The sequence below is a fragment of the Pinus tabuliformis genome, chromosome 1_2 (assembly GCF_031772625.1).
Source record: "Pinus tabuliformis cultivar Carrire ecotype Pingquan chromosome 1_2, CPIR1, whole genome shotgun sequence".
NCBI classification, from domain to species: Eukaryota; Viridiplantae; Streptophyta; class Pinopsida; order Pinales; family Pinaceae; genus Pinus; species Pinus tabuliformis.
Genome location: NC_142298.1, coordinates 377,826,769 through 377,845,457, shown reverse-complemented (window position 1 = coordinate 377,845,457; position 18,689 = coordinate 377,826,769). Strand labels below are relative to the sequence as shown.

Genomic DNA, 18,689 nt, shown 5'->3' with positions numbered 1-18,689 from the left:
GTATGATAAAGACCCCCCGAGGTGCTCTCCCGAGGCACAAATCGACATCATCCCCATCGCGAGATGGTTCGGGGAAGAATGGTTTACTTATGTTAGAGTTTTTGGAAGCACTGTACCTCCACATGTCCTACCTCTATATATCCCTGATAAACTTTTGGCTCGGGAAATTGCTTATCAAACTTGTTCAGAAGGCGGTCTGACCAAAGACCTAAAAGACAAAAAGAAGGCCATATGGCCTCAATTTCCTGTAGCTTGTGGGGCCTTCTCATTGTTCGATGTAGGACACGCTTTCGGCGAAGTGGAGAACGTGACGTGTCTTCAATTATTTAAATTCCCAGCAAGGCTATTTGACCCAAATGATATCGCCCAAGAGTTCACCACGAACGTCAAAATAAGAGTGTTCTCTGGGAAGAAAGATTTGTTTGATGATCTATTTCAGAATAGAAGTTCGCTCCAAGAAGTTTTGCGAGAAGCTCGGTCGAGGTTGTCTCCAGATGACCTCCAAAGATTCATGTTATACAGGGAAAGAAGGCCGGCCAATATTCTGCTAGAGAAGCTGCGACTGCCCGCTAGAGAACCAACTCCGAGCATTAGCCTCAGCGAAAACTCTAGTACTTCCAGATCTAAATCCAACACTGCACAAGGAGTGCCTGAGCATCCTAAAGAGTCTGGATACCACCAAGAAAAAACCGAAGAAACAACTAAGGATACAGCTCAGTCAAGTGCAATGTCTCAACAACAAGTTATCGCCTCCCCGCCAAGAGATGCCCCCCTCCTGTCATCGAAGCACCGCTCGTCACAACAGAACTGGACAAAGAATAGGAAACCTTCAATGAATTGATCAATCTTGAAGGGCAAGCCCTGAAAACACCTGTGAACAATACACAGGTAGTGCAAGAAGTGGTCCCGACCATAGTCAGCAGTGTCACAGAAACGGAGCATTTTCCTATCGCTCCACCTTCTGAGCTTCTACTTAATGTAGAAGAAATTCCCCCACTGGATGTATTCTATAGTCCCCAACACAAAGCAGTTGTAAGGAGGCAGAGGAAGAAAAGAAAACTAGAAAATACACTGCCACAAGATGCCGAACAGTTGGATGTCTTATGGAAAGACCCCAATAATAACCCAACTGAAAACCTCACTAAGCTGTCTCAGATCGCAGGAGCATATGCTTCTGCAACTATTGATAAGGCATCGGAAGTTCAGCAGCTATTGAAAGAACAAGAAGACCAGATACAGCTGCTACAACAACAGTTGCAACAAGCCAATGCTAACACTGAAGCTTCCAAACAGCTCGAGAAGCTGCAGGAAGACTTTCAACAGATGCAGATAGGCTATCAAAGAAGTCTCGACGAAAAAGGAAAACAATTGCAGACTTTACAAGAAATGCATAAGGATGAGCCTAAGCTGGCAGAATTTGTTTCAGAAACTATTGGCTTAAATGAGCAACTACTGCAGCAACAGGAAGAGTTGGGACGTAAAATATCACAGTGGAGTCACTATTGCGAGCTGAGCGATAAAATCACCAATCAGGTGGTAGATTTGCAGAGTGACTATGATCAGAGTGACAGAAGGGTGACGAAATATTTAACATGGCAGGATGATGATGAAGGAAGAAGAGCAGGTGCACCCAGGATAAACGAAAACCATAAAGAACTGCTCTTTAAAAGATGGGACGATCAAATCAGGCAGGCGGAGCAGGCAGCGGAGACAGCGGCTACACAGGCAAGCATTCTCATCGACTGTGTAAATGAAAATTTACACAGGGCCAATTTAATCGCAGAGACCACCTCGGGGTATCTACCAAAGAGGTTACAACTGGAAGCAGAAAGCGCAGGCAAAGGAGAGAGCAATCCACGCATTAGCCAGGTTGAATTGGGAATGTTACTGGACGTACTTAGTCAAGCCGCACAACCAATGGATGACGGTGAAATGCATCACAAACGCGGCCGAAAAAATAGCGCCAGCTCTCGTAGATGTTGTTTTCACAGCACAGCTCAGCGCCGAAATCAGTCAACCGACTCTTCTTAAGCCTATGCTGGATACTTGCAACTTTAAGGACCAAGTTCAGAAGTAGCCTTACTTAGAATGTTGTTTTTTCTTTTTAACTAGATTAGAAAAAGGATGGTCGTTTGAAAACCGCATCCTAAATTTTGTAATAATACTATTATTAGAATTAGGAAGTAGTATTTTAACCCTTCTCATGCATTTAGAGAAGGGTCCAGAAATTTGTCAAAAACTTGTCCTCAGAACATGCACTTTTGCACCCTCAGTGGAGGTTTTGATGAATGAATGGATCGAGATTTATTAATGTTTGCATTGAATGTCTGCTACTGATGTTGCACTTTTGTACTCTTAGTAGATGTTAGAACAAGTAGAGGTAAATCGTTATTGCTTGAAGCTTATGAGTGGAACCAGTCATAAATGGTACTTTTATCTCTTGGCATGTTTCTGTTCATATTCTTAAAGTGATATGTAGTTTTCAGTTGTTTATATGTTAATGCATGAATGTGTGGGTTACCATTTGGCACTTCTGTACGGTGGAGTCATTTATTTGTGCTTGATATATGAATAACTTATTATGCGATATGTTGTTCACAACTGTTTTGCTTAACTTCTTACGCAGAATGGTTTATCTTAATTGATTTCTATTCCTACGATAGCTGAATGATCTTTATTACCAGTTATTGTTCGAAATCTTTTTAGATTGCATAATAGAAGAAATACACCCGGGTTAGCGTAGATTAGATGTGTTGTTTCTCATTAGATTACAATAGCATAGAGTTAGTTTAGAAGTTTGATTTAAATTAGATTAAAATTACCCTTAGATCAACAACATCCAACTCTACACACACACACACCCCTTAGATTGGGAAACTGGTCCCATCATCCCCAGTCGGACCCGCTATACCAAACGGATAAGGAGCTGCCAACCAAGGTCCGGACCGGGTGGGTATCCCCCTTGTTGTCGACCCGATTTTCGGGGCTTCAACATATTTGGCGCTAGAAGGAGGGCCTGAACATAGTGTCTGTTGGAATGATTTTCAATTATAAGATTTGAATCAGGATGGCTGCTCGTAAAATTCCTATTTGGAGTTGCATCCACGTTCCTACCTCTTCCAACACTCCACCAGAAGTGGTAAGACTCTTGTCTCAGGTAAAATTCAATGGTAAGAATGATTCTTCTGCTTTTAATCATGCTCTTCAATTTATTCAAAGAGTTTCAAGTTCTGATATTCAGAGAATTGATGAAGGCATTTTATGCAGAATTTTCACTCTTACATTCACAGCAGAAGCTAGAAAATGGTGCAGAAACCTCCCAGTTGCATCAATTCACAGCTGGGACCAATTTGTCAAGGCTTTCATTTTTGAATTTGATTGTTATGACTATGACCAGGTATATGATGAAATTGATTATCTACGGAAACAAGATGAATCTGTTAGGGATTTTAATATGCGATTTCATCTTAATTGTCTAAAGTATGATCTTGAAAGTGAATTCACGGATGAAGAATCTTCAGATTATGCTGAATATTCCCTACCTCCTGTGACTGATCAAGCAGAAATTAGTTCAACCTTTGTCTCATTTTCTTCTAACATGAATGAGGATTCCAAGTTGAATATACAAATCAGCCATGATGAAGAAAGTCCCCAGAGCCTGGGAGTCATGCATGCTCTAATGCAAGAAGACAAAAGCGAGAATGCTGGAGGAAAGTCTACCTTGGAACCAGAAGATGACTTTGATACAAGGTCAGATAATATCATTGCAAATCAACAAATGCAAGTCCCAAGGTTAGAACAACAAACTATTTCTCTTTCAAAAAGTATCAGTACACAAAGGTATGATCTAAAGCCCGATGTCTATGATGAATCTGATGAACAAAGATTTTTCCATGATGTTTTCAAATGCATTGTTCCAGAATCGCATTTTTCTCTTTATCCGGATGTTTTTAGTGATGATAATTTCTCCCCTCTCAATATTAAAGATATCTCAAGAAACCCAGAGGATTATTCAAACAAGCCATCATTAGGTTTTCAGGATAATGAGACAGTTATAGAACATCCTTCGGCCATTTTCAAACAAGAACCACTTCACCTTCCTTGTCTGAAAATATATGACGAAAAAGAGAAATCTAGGGAAACCTGTAAAATCATTTATGATAGCTACTTTGACAACGATGATGTTTTTGAGTTGTCTCAAGCGACTCAACTAAGCTCAGATAATGAGAGATATCCTAATTCAGAAATCATATCAGTCAATCCTCATCTCAAAGTAAAAGATCATTTACATGATTTTACTATCCAAGGTAATGTCCCGATCTATGATTCATATTATGATGAAACCTCCGGGCCTGCTCACAATCATAACTTATCTTCTGATTCACAAGACGGAATTCGAAGTTACTCGGATCCCATAATTCTGGCCAGTTCTTGTGAGAAGCAAGATATTACAAGTAAATCCCAGTTGTGCTGTAACACTATTTGTACAGATAATCATCCCTTTCTTTCTCACTTGCACCCATTTTGTACAAAATCGGATTTTGTTTTAAATCTTCAGACTTTTGATAGATTTTTGTGGCATGTTGAGCATCTTATCAAAGAACATTCGAAAGACATGCCACCATTTTGGAAAGATAAGCTGTGTCAAGGAAGTGTAGAACTTTCTCAATTTCAACATCAATCAATGTCAGACTTTCTTAAGAAACTTCTTTGGCATCCAGAACACCATCAACCAAGGAAAGTACCTTTCGAAACTTATTGGCCATTCGCGCCAATTGATAAAGATCTTTCCGGGAATTTCCATCTATTTTGCATCGAACCATTTAGTGATTTATATATGGAAAATTTCCTTTTAAACCAGATCGCTAAAAGCTCAGCTTTAACGAACAGTATGTTACAAGCCATTGAAATTAAAAAATCATATTCACAACCTGGCTTATCATCCTTCCTATTACGAAGTCATCAATCCATAACAGAAGTACATCCTAATTTTGATGATCCAATAGGTATCCAGTTGGAAAGAAGTTTTCGTGAGAAAGAAATATCAGACAGAATTCCAACTGAGGTCATGCATTCTTATCCCACATCCAACATTAATAGTCCAAGGAAAATTAGGATCCTAATACTGATGTTTGGAGGTTACAAACGGCTAGGAATAAAAATGAAGAGATGGTTCCATTGGAAATATCATTTCACCTAGCTAATTTTCTGTATATAGCTAGAATAGGAGTAGGAGTAATTTAGCTAGGTTGTTAGGTTTGCTTTTGATAATTGATAGGCAAAATAAGAGAAGGGATTATCCCTATTCTGTACATAACCCTAGAAAATGTCTATCTCTCATAATAGTTAAATATTTGCCTCCATAATAAGGTTTGCTATGGTTAACAACATTTGACATTTACTAAGGACACTTTTTCTCTGTCAAAAATATTAGACTTCTGCTTCTATGAACAACAAATCTTTTGAAAGCTTAATCTTTATTATCACTAGAACTTTAGCTCGGATATGATGCTAGTTTCAACTCCAAGAAATCTGAAGAAAGCTACCTCGGTAAAGAAATTGTTTTATGTCAGTACAATGAAAGGTATCAATAATGAAATAAAGATTCTCTGTAGAAACAGCCATTTCCAAACAACTCTATCATTGTCGTCCAGAACTTTCTTAAGGAAAGGAAATTTGACTTCCTCCCTGCTAAAGGAGATCGCAACATTCAGAGGAACAACCCAAAAAGAAACACTATATCTCAAAGAATAAGAGGTCTCATCACGAGCCGGCTTATCATGTTTACAGATATTATAACTTGCTGACTTTGCCAATATTGTCTACCAAAACAGGGCAACGACTCGAGATTGTTGCAATCAAAAGACAAGGGGTCTCATCACGAGCCAGCTTGTTCAGCAAAAGTGTAAATCAAGTGAATGACTGTGTCATAATTTGGCCACCAAACCAAGACATTGTTCTTTAGAGAATAAAAAGGAAAAAGTGTCAAAATGGGTTTTTCTCTTAAAAAGCTGTAGATAACCTTAAGCAAGATAAAGGATCATTACTGGGTAATAGGTAACCCTGTCGAGGCTATGGACGCCTGCTGGCAGCAGAGGCTCTACCTGCGACAAAGGAGCATATTTTAAAAAAAAAAGGCTGCTACACAGGGGAAACTTTATTTTATGTTTTACAAGACCAAGTAATGGCTGATGTAAATGCAAGGACAAAGCTGAGGATGCAAGTAATCAAAATAGAAAAAGGTTGAAACAAAACATCATTGACAGGTTGAAGTATGATATGCTCTATCTTTTTATAATAAAGTTTAAGTTCTCTGAGAATTTTTTTCAGGAGTTTGAAAACGTCAATAGAAGATCAGAGATAACTGGTTCTCCCAAGTGAATCGCCAATTGTTGTGGCCAGCAACAACCCCCCCTAGTTCATTTAAGTGTTGACCATAATACTTAAATGAATGGGGACCCTTAGTTAATTTTTAGAAAAAACAAGAGTTTCCTTCCCTCAAGATAAGGTTACCATCATGGGCTTAGGTAAGTCTTTTGAACATTTTAAAACCTAAGTCTATGATAAAGAGAAAATCTTTAAAGTTGCGTTGCAAAAGATAGGAAATACCTCCATTTTTCTTTAAATATCGATATGCGCAAAATCCTCGTGTTAAGAACGTCATCGCGTCGCAACAAAGTAATCCTCATAAAGAAAAAACTTAAGGATTCGTCGATCTGCGATCACGCCAATCGCGAGATCGCATATCGCAGAAATGAACCGACATGATTTGGCAAACATCAAAGTTCTGCGATCTGCGATGTTGCGATCGCTGCGATATTACACCCGTGCGATTTGCGATGGTGCGACTTGCGATCGCGCGCTATGCGAGCTTACGTAAGCAAATCATAAATCACTTCATTACGAATCCTTCGGGCACGCCATTCAAAGAAAAGCCACTTACCATAATCTGACTCGAAATCATGCGCTTTTAATGATAGTAAATGAATTAGTTGTCAGTTATTAAGTGAATTAAAGACGTGTGCCTTTGTAAAGATTTACTTCACGTAAGGTGGCATATTCGATACATCTGTTGCATTTAAAACTCTCCCATCACCTTTCTGGATCAGTCATTTCCATTTCACTCGTAATTTGCAGGAACGAAGAGCTAAGACGATTCAAACACAGACGCAGGAAGAAATGGGAAAGAAACACAAAGCTCAAAGCTCCGAAGCAAAGGAAAAGACGAAGGAGATGGCGCCTTTGTATACAGACACAGCCTGTAACAAAGACGCGGGAATATCAACATGGGAAAGCATGTACAGGCTGTTGGAAGAGGAAAATCCTAGAATAATGAAGGTTGCTGCTTCCGCGGGCTCGCACCGCTCTTCTGAGGCGTCCTTAGAGGACCTAGCATGTTCATTTCTTCACAGAATAGCGGCAAGACCCAAAATCCTACCATATACGGATATGATCAAATGGATACTGGATGATGCAGACATGAACAACAGACAATTCAAAGTTCAAGGACATGGGCTCATCGGATCATTCGCTGCGCAAGACTTGAAGCTTATGTATCATCTTCCTGAACCACAAATGACCTATAATGCTCAATTAGTTAAGAAGTTTGCGGCAGAGAACCCAGACCTATCAGACACCACCAAAGATTGGTCTAGGAAAGAGGAGCCACTCAAAAAGGACAAAAATGGTATGTACAGCACTGGTTCCCTCACCTCTCCATATTGTTTTGCTGCGGCCATGCTCTGTAGGTTATTTGGGATGCCGGATATCAACAAGTTTTCGTCTGAATGGCTACCATTGATTGATGCTGTCACAAACGCCGATATTGTAGATTGGGCCAAAATTCTTTCTGATAATCTTTACACGGCTGTTATCAGTTACCGGTCTAAAAGATCCTTGTCTCAAAGGGTCTATCCTCCTTTTTATCTGTCTGCATATGTTATGGATTATGTTTGTCTTGTGTCTAAATTCCCTATTATGGGTTGGAAATGGACTACCCAAGACTCATTGCCTATCCATGTCTATCATAAGGTGTTATGGGATTCTCAGTTTGCCCCTCACTTCTATCAGATTTGCCACGGGCTCATTTTGCCCTTGTATAGAATAATGTATGATAAAGACCTCCCGAGGTGCTCTCCCGAGGCACAAATCGACATCATCCCCATCGCGAGATGGTTCGGGGAAGAATGGTTTACTTATGTTAGAGTTTTTGGAAGCACTGTACCTCCACATGTCCTACCTCTATATATCCCTGATAAACTTTTGGCTCGGGAAATTGCTTATCAAACTTGTTCAGAAGGCGGTCTGACCAAAGACCTAAAAGACAAAAAGAAGGCCATATGGCCTCAATTTCCTGTAGCTTGTGGGGCCTTCTCATTGTTCGATGTAGGACACGCTTTCGGCGAAGTGGAGAATGTGACGTGTCTTCAATTATTTAAATTCCCAGCAAGGCCATTTGACCCAAATGATATCGCCCAAGAGTTCACCACGAACGTCAAAATAAGAGTGTTCTCTGGGAAGAAAGATTTGTTTGATGATCTATTTCAGAATAGAAGTTCGCTCCAAGAAGTTTTGCGAGAAGCTCGGTCGAGGTTGTCTCCAGATGACCTCCAAAGATTCATGTTATACAGGGAAAGAAGGCTGGCCAGTATTCCGCTAGAGAAGCTGCGACTGCCCGCTAGAGAACCAACTCCGAGCATTAGCCTCAGCGAAAACTCTAGCACTTCCAGATCTAAATCCAACACTGCACAAGGAGTGCCTGAGCATCCTAAAGAGTCTGGATACGACCAAGGAAAAACCGAAGAAACAACTAAGGATACAGCTCAGTCAAGTGCAATGTCTCAACAACAAGTTATCGCCTCCCCGCCAAGAGATGTCCCCCCTCCTGTCATCGAAGCACCGCTCGTCACAACAGAACTGGACAAAGAATGGGAAACCTTCAATGAATTGATCAATCTTGAAGGGCAAGCCCCGAAAACACCTGTGAACAATACACAGGTAGTGCAAGAAGTGGTCTCGACCATAGTCAGCAGTGTCACAGAAACGGAGCATTTTCCTATCGCTCCACCTTCTGAGCTTCTACTTAATGTAGAAGAAATTCCCCCACTGGATGTATTCTATAGTCCCCAACACAAAGCAGTGGTAAGGAAGCAGAGGAAGAAAAGAAAACTAGAAAATACACTGCCACAAGATGCCGAACAATTGGATGTCTTATGGAAAGACCCCAATAATAACCCAACTAAAAACCTCACTAAGCTGTCTCAGATCGCAGGAGCATATGCTTCTGCAACTATTGATAAGGCATCGGAAGTTCAGCAACTATTGGAAGAACAAGAAGACTAGATACAGCTGCTACAACAACAGTTGCAACAAGCCAATGCTAACACTGAAGCTTCCAAACAGCTCGAGAAGCTGCAGGAAGACTTTCAACAGATGCAGATAGGCTATCAAAGAAGTCTCGACGAAAAAGGAAAACAATTGCAGACTTTACAAGAAATGCATAAGGATGAGCCTAAGCTGGTAGAATTTGTTTCAGAAACTATTGGCTTAAATGAGCAACTACTGCAGCAACAGGAAGAGTTGGGACGTAAAATATCACAGTGGAGTCACTATTGCGAGCTGAGCGATAAAATCAGAGTGACAGAAGGGTGACGTAATATTTAACATGGCAGGATGATGATGAAGGAAGAAGAGCAGGTGCACCCAGGATAAACGAAAACCATAAAGAACTGCTCTTTAAAAGATGGGACGATCAAATCAGGTAGGCGGAGCAGGCAGCGGAGACAACGGCTACACAGGCAAGCATTCTCATCGACTGTGTAAATGAAAATTTACACAGGGCCAATTTAATCGCAGAGACCACCCCGGGGTATCTACCAAAGAGGTTACAACTGGAAGCAGAAAGCGCAAGCAAAGGAGAGAGAAATCCACGCATTAGCCAGGTTGAATTGGGAATGTTACTGGACGTACTTAGTCAAGCCGCACAACCAATGGATGACGGTGAAGTGCATCACAAACGCGGCCGAAAAAATAGCGCCAGCTCTCGTAGATGTTGTTTTCACAGCACAGCTCAGCGCCGAAATCAGTGAACCGACTCTTCTTAAGCCTATGCTGGATACTTGCAACTTTAAGGACCAAGTTCAAAAGTAGCCTTACTTAGAATGTTGTTTTTTCTTTTTAACTAGATTAGAAAAAGGACGGTCATTTGAAAACCACATCCTAAATTTTGTAATAATACTATTATTAGAATTAGGAAGTAGTATTTTAACCCTTCTCATGCATTTAGAGAAGGGTCCAGAAATTTGTCAAAAACTTGTCCTCAGAACATGCACTTCTGCACCCTCAGAGGAGGTTTTGATGAATGGATGGATCGAGATTTATTAATGTTTGCATTTAATGTCTGCTACTGATGTTGCACTTTTGTACTCTTAGTAGATGTTAGAACAAGTAGAGGTAAATCGTTATTGCTTGAAGCTTATGAGTGGAACCAGTCATAAATGGTACTTTTATCTCTTGGCATGTTTCTGTTCATATTCTTAAAGTGATATGTAGTTTTCAGTTGTTTATATGTTAATGCATGAATGTGTGGGTTACCATTTGGCACTTCTGTACGGTGGAGTCATTTATTTGTGCTTGATATATGAATAACTTATTATGCGATATGTTGTTCACAACTGTTTTGCTTAACTTCTTACGCAGAATGGTTTATCTTAATTGATTTCTATTCTTATGATAGCTGAATGATCTTTATTACCAGTTATTGTTCGAAATCTTTTTAGATCGCATAACAGAAGAAATACACCCGGGTTAGCGTAGATTAGATGTGTTGTTTCTCATTAGATTACAGTAGCATAGAGTTAGTTTAGAAGTTTGATTTAAATTAGATTAAAATTACCCTTAGATCAACAGCATCCAACTCTACACACACACACACCCCTTAGATTGGGAAACTGGTCCCATCATCCCCAGTCGGACCCGCTATACCAAACGGATAAGGAGCTGCCAACCAAGGTCCGGACCGGGTGGGTATCCCCCTTGTTGTCGACCCGATTTTCGGGGCTTCAACACCTTCCTTCACCTTTGTTTTTCCAAGCCCCCAATATTTGCTTTTTTCTTTATTGCTTTTATTTAAGTTGTTGAACAAGCTTTATGGATTTATCAATCAATAATGACCATATAATACCCCTTTAATGATGGGAAATCAATGTTATAGGGACCAGACCAAACCGGTCTGAACCGGCTGGTCCGATCATTTTGAGGAAAAAACTGGTTTGGACCAGTGACTTGAACCATTTTTGGCCGGGTTGGTACAATAAAAGTTTAAAACCACATATAACTCAGCAAGTGGGGCCTATTTTGCTACTTTCCTTTTAATTTTTATCTTAGCTGGGCACTAGCCCGCAATAGGTGCCTAATTTTCAAGCCTATGGCACTACAATTGCTATGCAATTCATGGTAATGTTAAATTCTTAAAGTAAAAGTGACATTCTCCTTTATCTTTCATTTTCATCCTTTTAGTTAAAATTTTAACATTACCATGAAATGACTCAGGATGTTTGAGAGTGGTTCCAGCCTTTGGATTTCATATGGAGAAAGTAGAATTTTAGATCTCACTCAAAATCCAACAAACTTAACAGTTTTTTAAGATTCCAGAATTGGGGGATTGCAATGTTTCCATTGGATTCTATCATGTATGAGGGTATCGAACTAGCGTTTAATCAAAAGCACCAATACCTCTATGTACCTTGATGTTAGTGGCATTGATTATTGAACTCCTCTATCATGATCCTACTAAAAATATACCCATCGCTCAAACAAAATCTTGAATTGACATGCTAAGCTTTTTTTTTTATGTTATTTTAATGCTTAGAGGGTGATATTGATGACAAAGATCCCAATATAGGAAAGATTTTGATGATATGTAGGTATTTGTTGTAGCATGAATTTTTTTGGATGCTAGAGGCCATCTAAGTCCTGTTTTTTGATGTATTTTCGGTTCAAAGATGGATTGCACTTGGTGTTATTTTGGTTATGTGCACCCTTGCTCTATAAATGAGAACTTTTGATTATTTGTGTACAAATGGTTTGGATTCAGATGGATGCACATGAATATATGCAAATTTTCTTTAAAATTTGAATATTGTGTGTTTTTGGTTGACCGATTTTTTCACTGGTTCTGGTTTGGTTTTGATTAGTTCCTAGTCTGGGCGGTTTACTGGTCCGGTTCTAATAACATTGTGGGAAATTTATTGCTTCATCAAAATGGAGATGTTTATTGAGAGTTCCCTTTACCTTGATAAGCGTGTTAAGCATGGATACTCTCAAGGATGAGTGGCTATATAAGAAGGGGTAGAGATCAAGCTAAATTTGTCTTTTGCTTGCTTTACATCCCTTGTCATTCTTTTGCATTTTAACATTTGGATCATGCTCTTTATTTTCTTATAGCTTCCAATAGTGAACTAGTACGAGTGATTGACAACAACCAATCCAAAGGTGGGATAATGGATATAGGGGAATGATGACAAATATTAATCATGAATAACATGGAGCACTACCATTATCATAGCCTCCTATGTGTGCCCCTCCTAGACAGTGAAATGCCATTAGTGAACCAGTACGAGCGATTGACAACAGCCAATCAAAAGGTGGGATAATGGATATAGGGGAATGATGACAAATATTAATTATGAATAACATGGAGAGCCTCCTATGTGTGCCTCTGCTAGACAGTGAAAGGAGGACCCTAAGGAAGGTCATTGTGGACTTGGGACACATGATAACCACCATGAAGTAGAGGAGCAATTACACAACCAATAGTAGTCTATAATCCAATAATTAAATTTCAACGTGTGATCCATACTAGAATTCCTTAAACATTAGATAAAAGCACTTGAATGCAAAAATAGTTGAAGTACCTCACAATAGATGACCCAACTTCATCGAATGAGTATGCAAGATCGATGAATGCATTGACCATATCATTGATGGGAGGCATCTAAGGTTTAGTTATCTATGGATCATGGTAGGGCTATTGGCTAACAATATGCAATGTAGGAGAAAATTTTTCTCCTAGGGTAACCCATGTATATGGATGGTTAATTGACACTATTACTATTTGGTTTGTTAAATCTTCACTAGGTTCTCTAGTTTCTCCTTTTAGAATTGAAGGAAAGTTCTTATCCAACAAAGGATTCTTTTGTTAGTAAGATGTTTGGGACTTTGATAAAGGAGCTCAATTTTTCCTATAGAAACCTTTCTAAAAACCGAATGAAGAATTCAAGACCATTTTTATGGACATTATATCCTTTATTGATCCATGGGACAATTTCGAAGTAGCGTTACTTCATAAGTAATTGAGATGGAATGAGACCATAGGACTTCGACTAAACTTATTGATCTTGGAAGGTATGGTCTAATGGTAACTGCATCTTTAGATATGTAACTTGTGCCCGATAGATAGATCAGTGAGAGACGCTCAATTGTTGACGAGCTTAATTAGAGAATTAAAAGATCCAAAATTCAAATTGCTGAAAATAATTGATGTTATATGGATGTCACTTTTGGGAATGAACATATAATAACTAGATGGCTCATCGTTCTTCAAAGGAAAACATCATGGGGAAATCCAAGGGTTACTTCCCCATATTATTGGATAACATCCTTAGTAAACTTGTCGGTGTAGACTAGTACATCTAATTCAAGGGGATTCGAACTGAGCACTCGTTGGGATGGAGCTAGCCAAATGCCCGCCAACATTGGCAACAACAACTTGATCTAACCCCTTGGGCTAGATGTCTCATCCTTTATCAAGGCTTTGCCATCAAATGTAAGCTGGCAAGAATAGGTCATACAGATGGTTGTGCATGCAATGTGACAGGGGGAAATACATCAAACATCTCTTCTAGGTTTGTGAATTTATACAATGCCCTCTACTAACATATCTCCAAAACCCTCACATTTTTCTAGAATAGTTTTAGTGCATTCATTGATTATTATATAGAAATTTTGAGGTATTTTCTTTTATTACCTAATTTATGTAATTAGCTTTGATGCTTTCCTTCGCATGGAGGTTATCTCCTAGGTCAACCGGTTTGCAGTGTGTGGAGGAGCTTCAGTCATCGACAAATAGAAGTGTTCATTGAATTACATTCTCAACTTACGAGAAATAGTACGTTACTACAAAATTGTAAGATTATACACCATTGAATAAACATTAAAAGTTAAAAGATTTAAAAGCCTTTAATGGATAGGTAGACCTCAACAAATATATACTATGACCATAATATCACTATCTTAAAAGAATTTGGACCATGATAAGATATGGACTTGTTTATTTTAAATCTTCTGTAATGTCCCTTCCTAAATTATTTTGGAACATGATTAATTTCTACATTTTGGAGCCGATTTTGGAGGTGATGGGGTCCATTTGATTTTATTAGGGGGCTAGACTTAGTAGAAGTTATTTTGATGTGGTTAATTTGTACGTGGGGGCCACCCACACTAGGAGAATACACATTCCCTAATTCGATTTGCATGGAGGGGAAATCGATTGTTAAGTGAGGGACCCACGATGGAGGGAAAATGGAGGTAAAAGTGCTCTACGAAATCTATATAATGAAGACAACTCTCCTCATTTCAGCATCTTATCTTTTGACATATTGAACTCAACCTTAGTTGCTCGAGTTGCTTAGCCGGGTTACTGTGCTGTTTAGCACACGAGTGTCTCCGAGTGGAGATCTCAACCTTTGCTTCGGTGGACTTTGAGTGCCACCCTAGGAAGGCAATTTGTACTACCTTGGAGGAGAGCCGGTGGAGTTTCACAGTCATATCATTCAACATTTGTCTCAGCCAGTGCGTGTTTCTGGAGGACGCAGAAGGGGAACACGCAGGTGTTGCTTGTGGGTTCATCCAGGCAGCAACTACCGGGGGAGTTTGGGCATTGAAGCTACAGTGGAGGATCAACCTTCCGGGAGAGTTTTGGAGCAGGAGGTTGTTGCATTGGAGTAGTTCGATTTACAGTCACCTGGGCTTGCATAGAGAGCCATCACTGGGCTCACGTGGGAGTCGGAGGAAGGAATTGTAGAGCTGGAACTGGCCGGAAGAAGTAGGAGATCACTTGGAGGACCATTGGAGGAGCATCGCTGGAGTTGGAAGAGAAGAGATTGATAGGATCAGTCACAACAATAGAATTCGAAATTAGAGGAGGGTCATGTGTGAAAGGTCAATTTTTGAAGGCTGGAACCAAGGGAAACCTTTTCTGGGTTTTTCTGAGCTTTGGGAAAGGATTACACTCCTAAATTTATAGAATTTTCTGGGTAGATCTAAGGGGTCAAACAGGGGTCCCAACTCTGCCAACAATGAGAGGAGCTAAGGGGAATTTGGGCCAAAATTTCAAGGTCAACATTTGGCCAATTCCTTCGTGGGTTATTCTGGGTATTTGGTGGAGAGGCCAGAGTTAATTTTCCGTAATTTTCTGAGCACGGGAAGTGGTGTTTCCAGCCATTTGAAGTCAGCAGAAAGGGCAGTTTTCTGGGCAGCGCAGTGCAGATTGGTGCAGCAGTTGAGGGAGTGATCGATTCAACCATTTCTCACCTGGGTTTGGTCATGCTTGTCCATTGAGACAAGCCCGGTGCACCACTCTATTATCTATTGTATTTTGCCCTCAAAGAAGTAATAAAATGGTTCAGCAGTTCATTATTTCCAGCGTTTCCATGGGTGCTTAATATATTTTTCGTTTTTATATTTGCTGAAGAGATTATATGCTTAATAATAAATATCACTTATATTCCTACTTAGGAACATTACATCTTCATTGGTTGAAATGTGTAGTTCTAGAAGAATAGTTTCCTTGGAAAATAAGAGTTTCCCATCTCTAGTTTTGATTAATAGTCTAAACTTTAGAGTCTAACTCTATGTAGAAAGTATACTCTTGCTTAGTGCAGTGCATTTTATTGCACCCAAGATGGTAGTCATTCTTCCATTCCAAGTTTCTTGAAACATAGGAATGAGGATCAAGATCAAAAAAATTCAAGTCTTTTAAAATTTGCTTGGATTACCAAAACATATTGAAAACGCAATGTGAGAAATAAAGAAGAAACTAGAATGTTATATTGTTCTCATTGACGCACTAACCCAACTCAATCTAGAGTTTTAGTGAGCAGGATACAACCAATCAAGTTCATTTAGGATATAACACATGGTAGTTTGAGTGGAATCTCCATTTGAAATTTGGTATTGTGGAGTGAAAAACAGAATCATTCACTTAAAAGAGAAGTGTTTCTTTGATTTTTCTAGTTTAGAGTCTAGGGTTTAATTCTTATTATTAATTAGTATATCAGTGATACTGCCTTGCTGATTAGAGATACTCGTTCTTTCTTTGGAACAGTACATTGTTCTTGTTTAGTCCTTCAAATACATAGTCCAGTCATATTCCAAGCTGATTGAAATATAATTTTTCCGAATGATGCTAGAAAATGATTCTCTACTTGATATAGAGAATAATTTGGAATCATTGAAACTCAGGATGCTATACTCAGTGATACACGGTTATTCCAATTGATGCTAGAAAAGGATTCCATGCTTGAACATAGAAAATAATTTGGAGTCATTGTAACGTAAGTAATACCAGCACACACTTTAAGAATCATTTGGAATCGTTGTTGCTCTAGTGATGCTAGAACATATTTTTAGTTGGTAAAGAGATCGTGGCAATTTTGTATAGTGCTAATAATTCAAAAGGAGACGAACGTAGGAAGTGTGTTGTTGAGTCCTAATTGCCTTTGTTTTAGAGAAATAGTTGGGGTTGGTTATTTGATTTTCATTAACTATAAATTTTAGAAACTAATGCATAAGTGATATTTGTTTAGTGTTATCCTATAGCTTGACAAATTTAGAAAGTGTTGAGTGACGAGTCCTAAATGCCTGTGTCTAGTTGGGGTTGGTTATTTAATATTTTTTTACCTAATTTTAGGGGGCAGCTCAATTGGTGATAAATACAGGCAATAAATTCCCTAAAGATTTACTAATAGCCATATGTCACTGGAGCTTGGATTCCTCTGAAATAAAATAAATAAATAATTAATAAAATAAAATAAAAATATCTTCACCCATAAATTTTAAAAAATAATAATGTATACATGAGATTTGTGTAGTGTTATCGTCTAGTTCGAGTTATAAACATTTGATTAGACATTTCCCGTCTTTCTTTGTTCTGTTTCTTTTGTTTTAACTGGTGTATTAATATCAAGCCATGGCTTGAATCGAATGTTTCAACTCTGTGTAACCCGAATTAGTGAAATCCCTGACTTAACATAATTCTATTCTATGGGTAGAACACTAAGTGTTCTTTATGAAAAAAATGGTCCATTCTCCTGATATACTCACCTTTCTCCCTACGAGTGTATAAATTTATATATACACCTTATACAGGTATGCATGCATGTGCTCTAGCGACAAAAAGCTGAGACTTTATTTTGATTAATTTTGCAGCTGAAGCAGAGATTAAAAAAGGCCAAAGAACAGCCATTTTGACTGGGGCAATAACAATTCTATTAGGTGTTGGATATCTTGTACTTGTACGGTTGTTAGATACAAGAGGCGTTGTACTTGAACCCCCTCCTCCAGAGGCATTTATTCCATGAAACTGTGAACAATGATTATTAATTGTCGCTGATGTTTTCCCTATGCAACGAATACTCTTGGTCCTTTTTATTCTTCTTTCAATTTCACCTAAACGTTAAATTATTATTGCAATGTATGTGTGTTATTACACTATAGTGTTTGCAGACTTCATCTTATTTTGTGGGTTTCTTTGTTAATTACTACACTTGTAGTTGGGAGAATTAAAGATAGAAATATTTTTCGTTACACATAATGACGATCTCAATTTTTTCAAACTTCCAAAATGGCATGATAAACATTAAATACACTAAATACAGAAGGGGAGCATCCATTTTAAGAACGATAATGATGAGTTGCCCTACAATTCTTAAGAAATGAGAGAGTATCTCCTACTCATTCCAAAAGAGAATAATATTAAAGAGCTGTAAACACTTGTGTAAATGACTATAATAATCTTTTCTATATACAAATTCTCAATGATGAATAATCTTTTCTATATACAAATTCTCACTCATCATTGATGTAGATTTAATTACGGGAAAACCAATTGTTTATTCATATTAGTTTTCGTAAGGGTAGGACATTCTCAATTTTCTTGAAGGTCTTCATCCTCAAAGTGTTAAAAATACTAAGTAATATGTTTTTTTAGGTTTTTGCTTACATAATGCCATTATTGATTATCCATTCAACCATATTTGATTCTTAATTGTCACAATCTCCAATACTCTATTGCCACATTTTTACATTGATTCCATGCATTGTTGTTTTTTTCTCATGGGTTTTTCTTTGATTCCATGCATTGTCATATCTTTGCCAATTGTTAATCGTCAATGATATCTTGTTGTGCATTTGTTCTTGTTTTGATTCCATGAGTATTTTTGGTTTTATCCCCTTCACTAGAAATGTGGATGTTGATGTGCACCTTTTTGTCTTGATTGCAAACTTTCTTGGTAATGGGGATTTTAATGCCTCTACTTTTTTTTTAATATTTTACTGTTTTTTTATTTTTTATTTTATTTTTTATCTTGTTATCACATTCTATCTTTTGTATTTTCTCCTTTAACATTTAT

At 38.4% G+C, this 18,689-nt stretch overlaps 1 protein-coding gene across 4 annotated transcripts in view; it reads left to right on the top strand.

Moving 5' to 3' along the window:
- Nucleotides 1-17,772, top strand: part of LOC149205951 (uncharacterized) — a 166,711-nt gene extending 148,939 nt beyond the window's left edge. For all 4 annotated transcript variants that reach the window (XM_089393597.1, XM_089393596.1, XM_089393595.1 and 1 more), the window contains exon 4: nucleotides 17,488-17,772. In XM_089393597.1, the coding sequence (XP_089249723.1) occupies nucleotides 17,488-17,639 (152 nt within the window). In that variant the 3' untranslated portion in view covers nucleotides 17,640-17,772. The remainder of the gene's footprint in view (nucleotides 1-17,487) is intronic.
- Nucleotides 17,773-18,689: the final 917 nt, after the last annotated feature.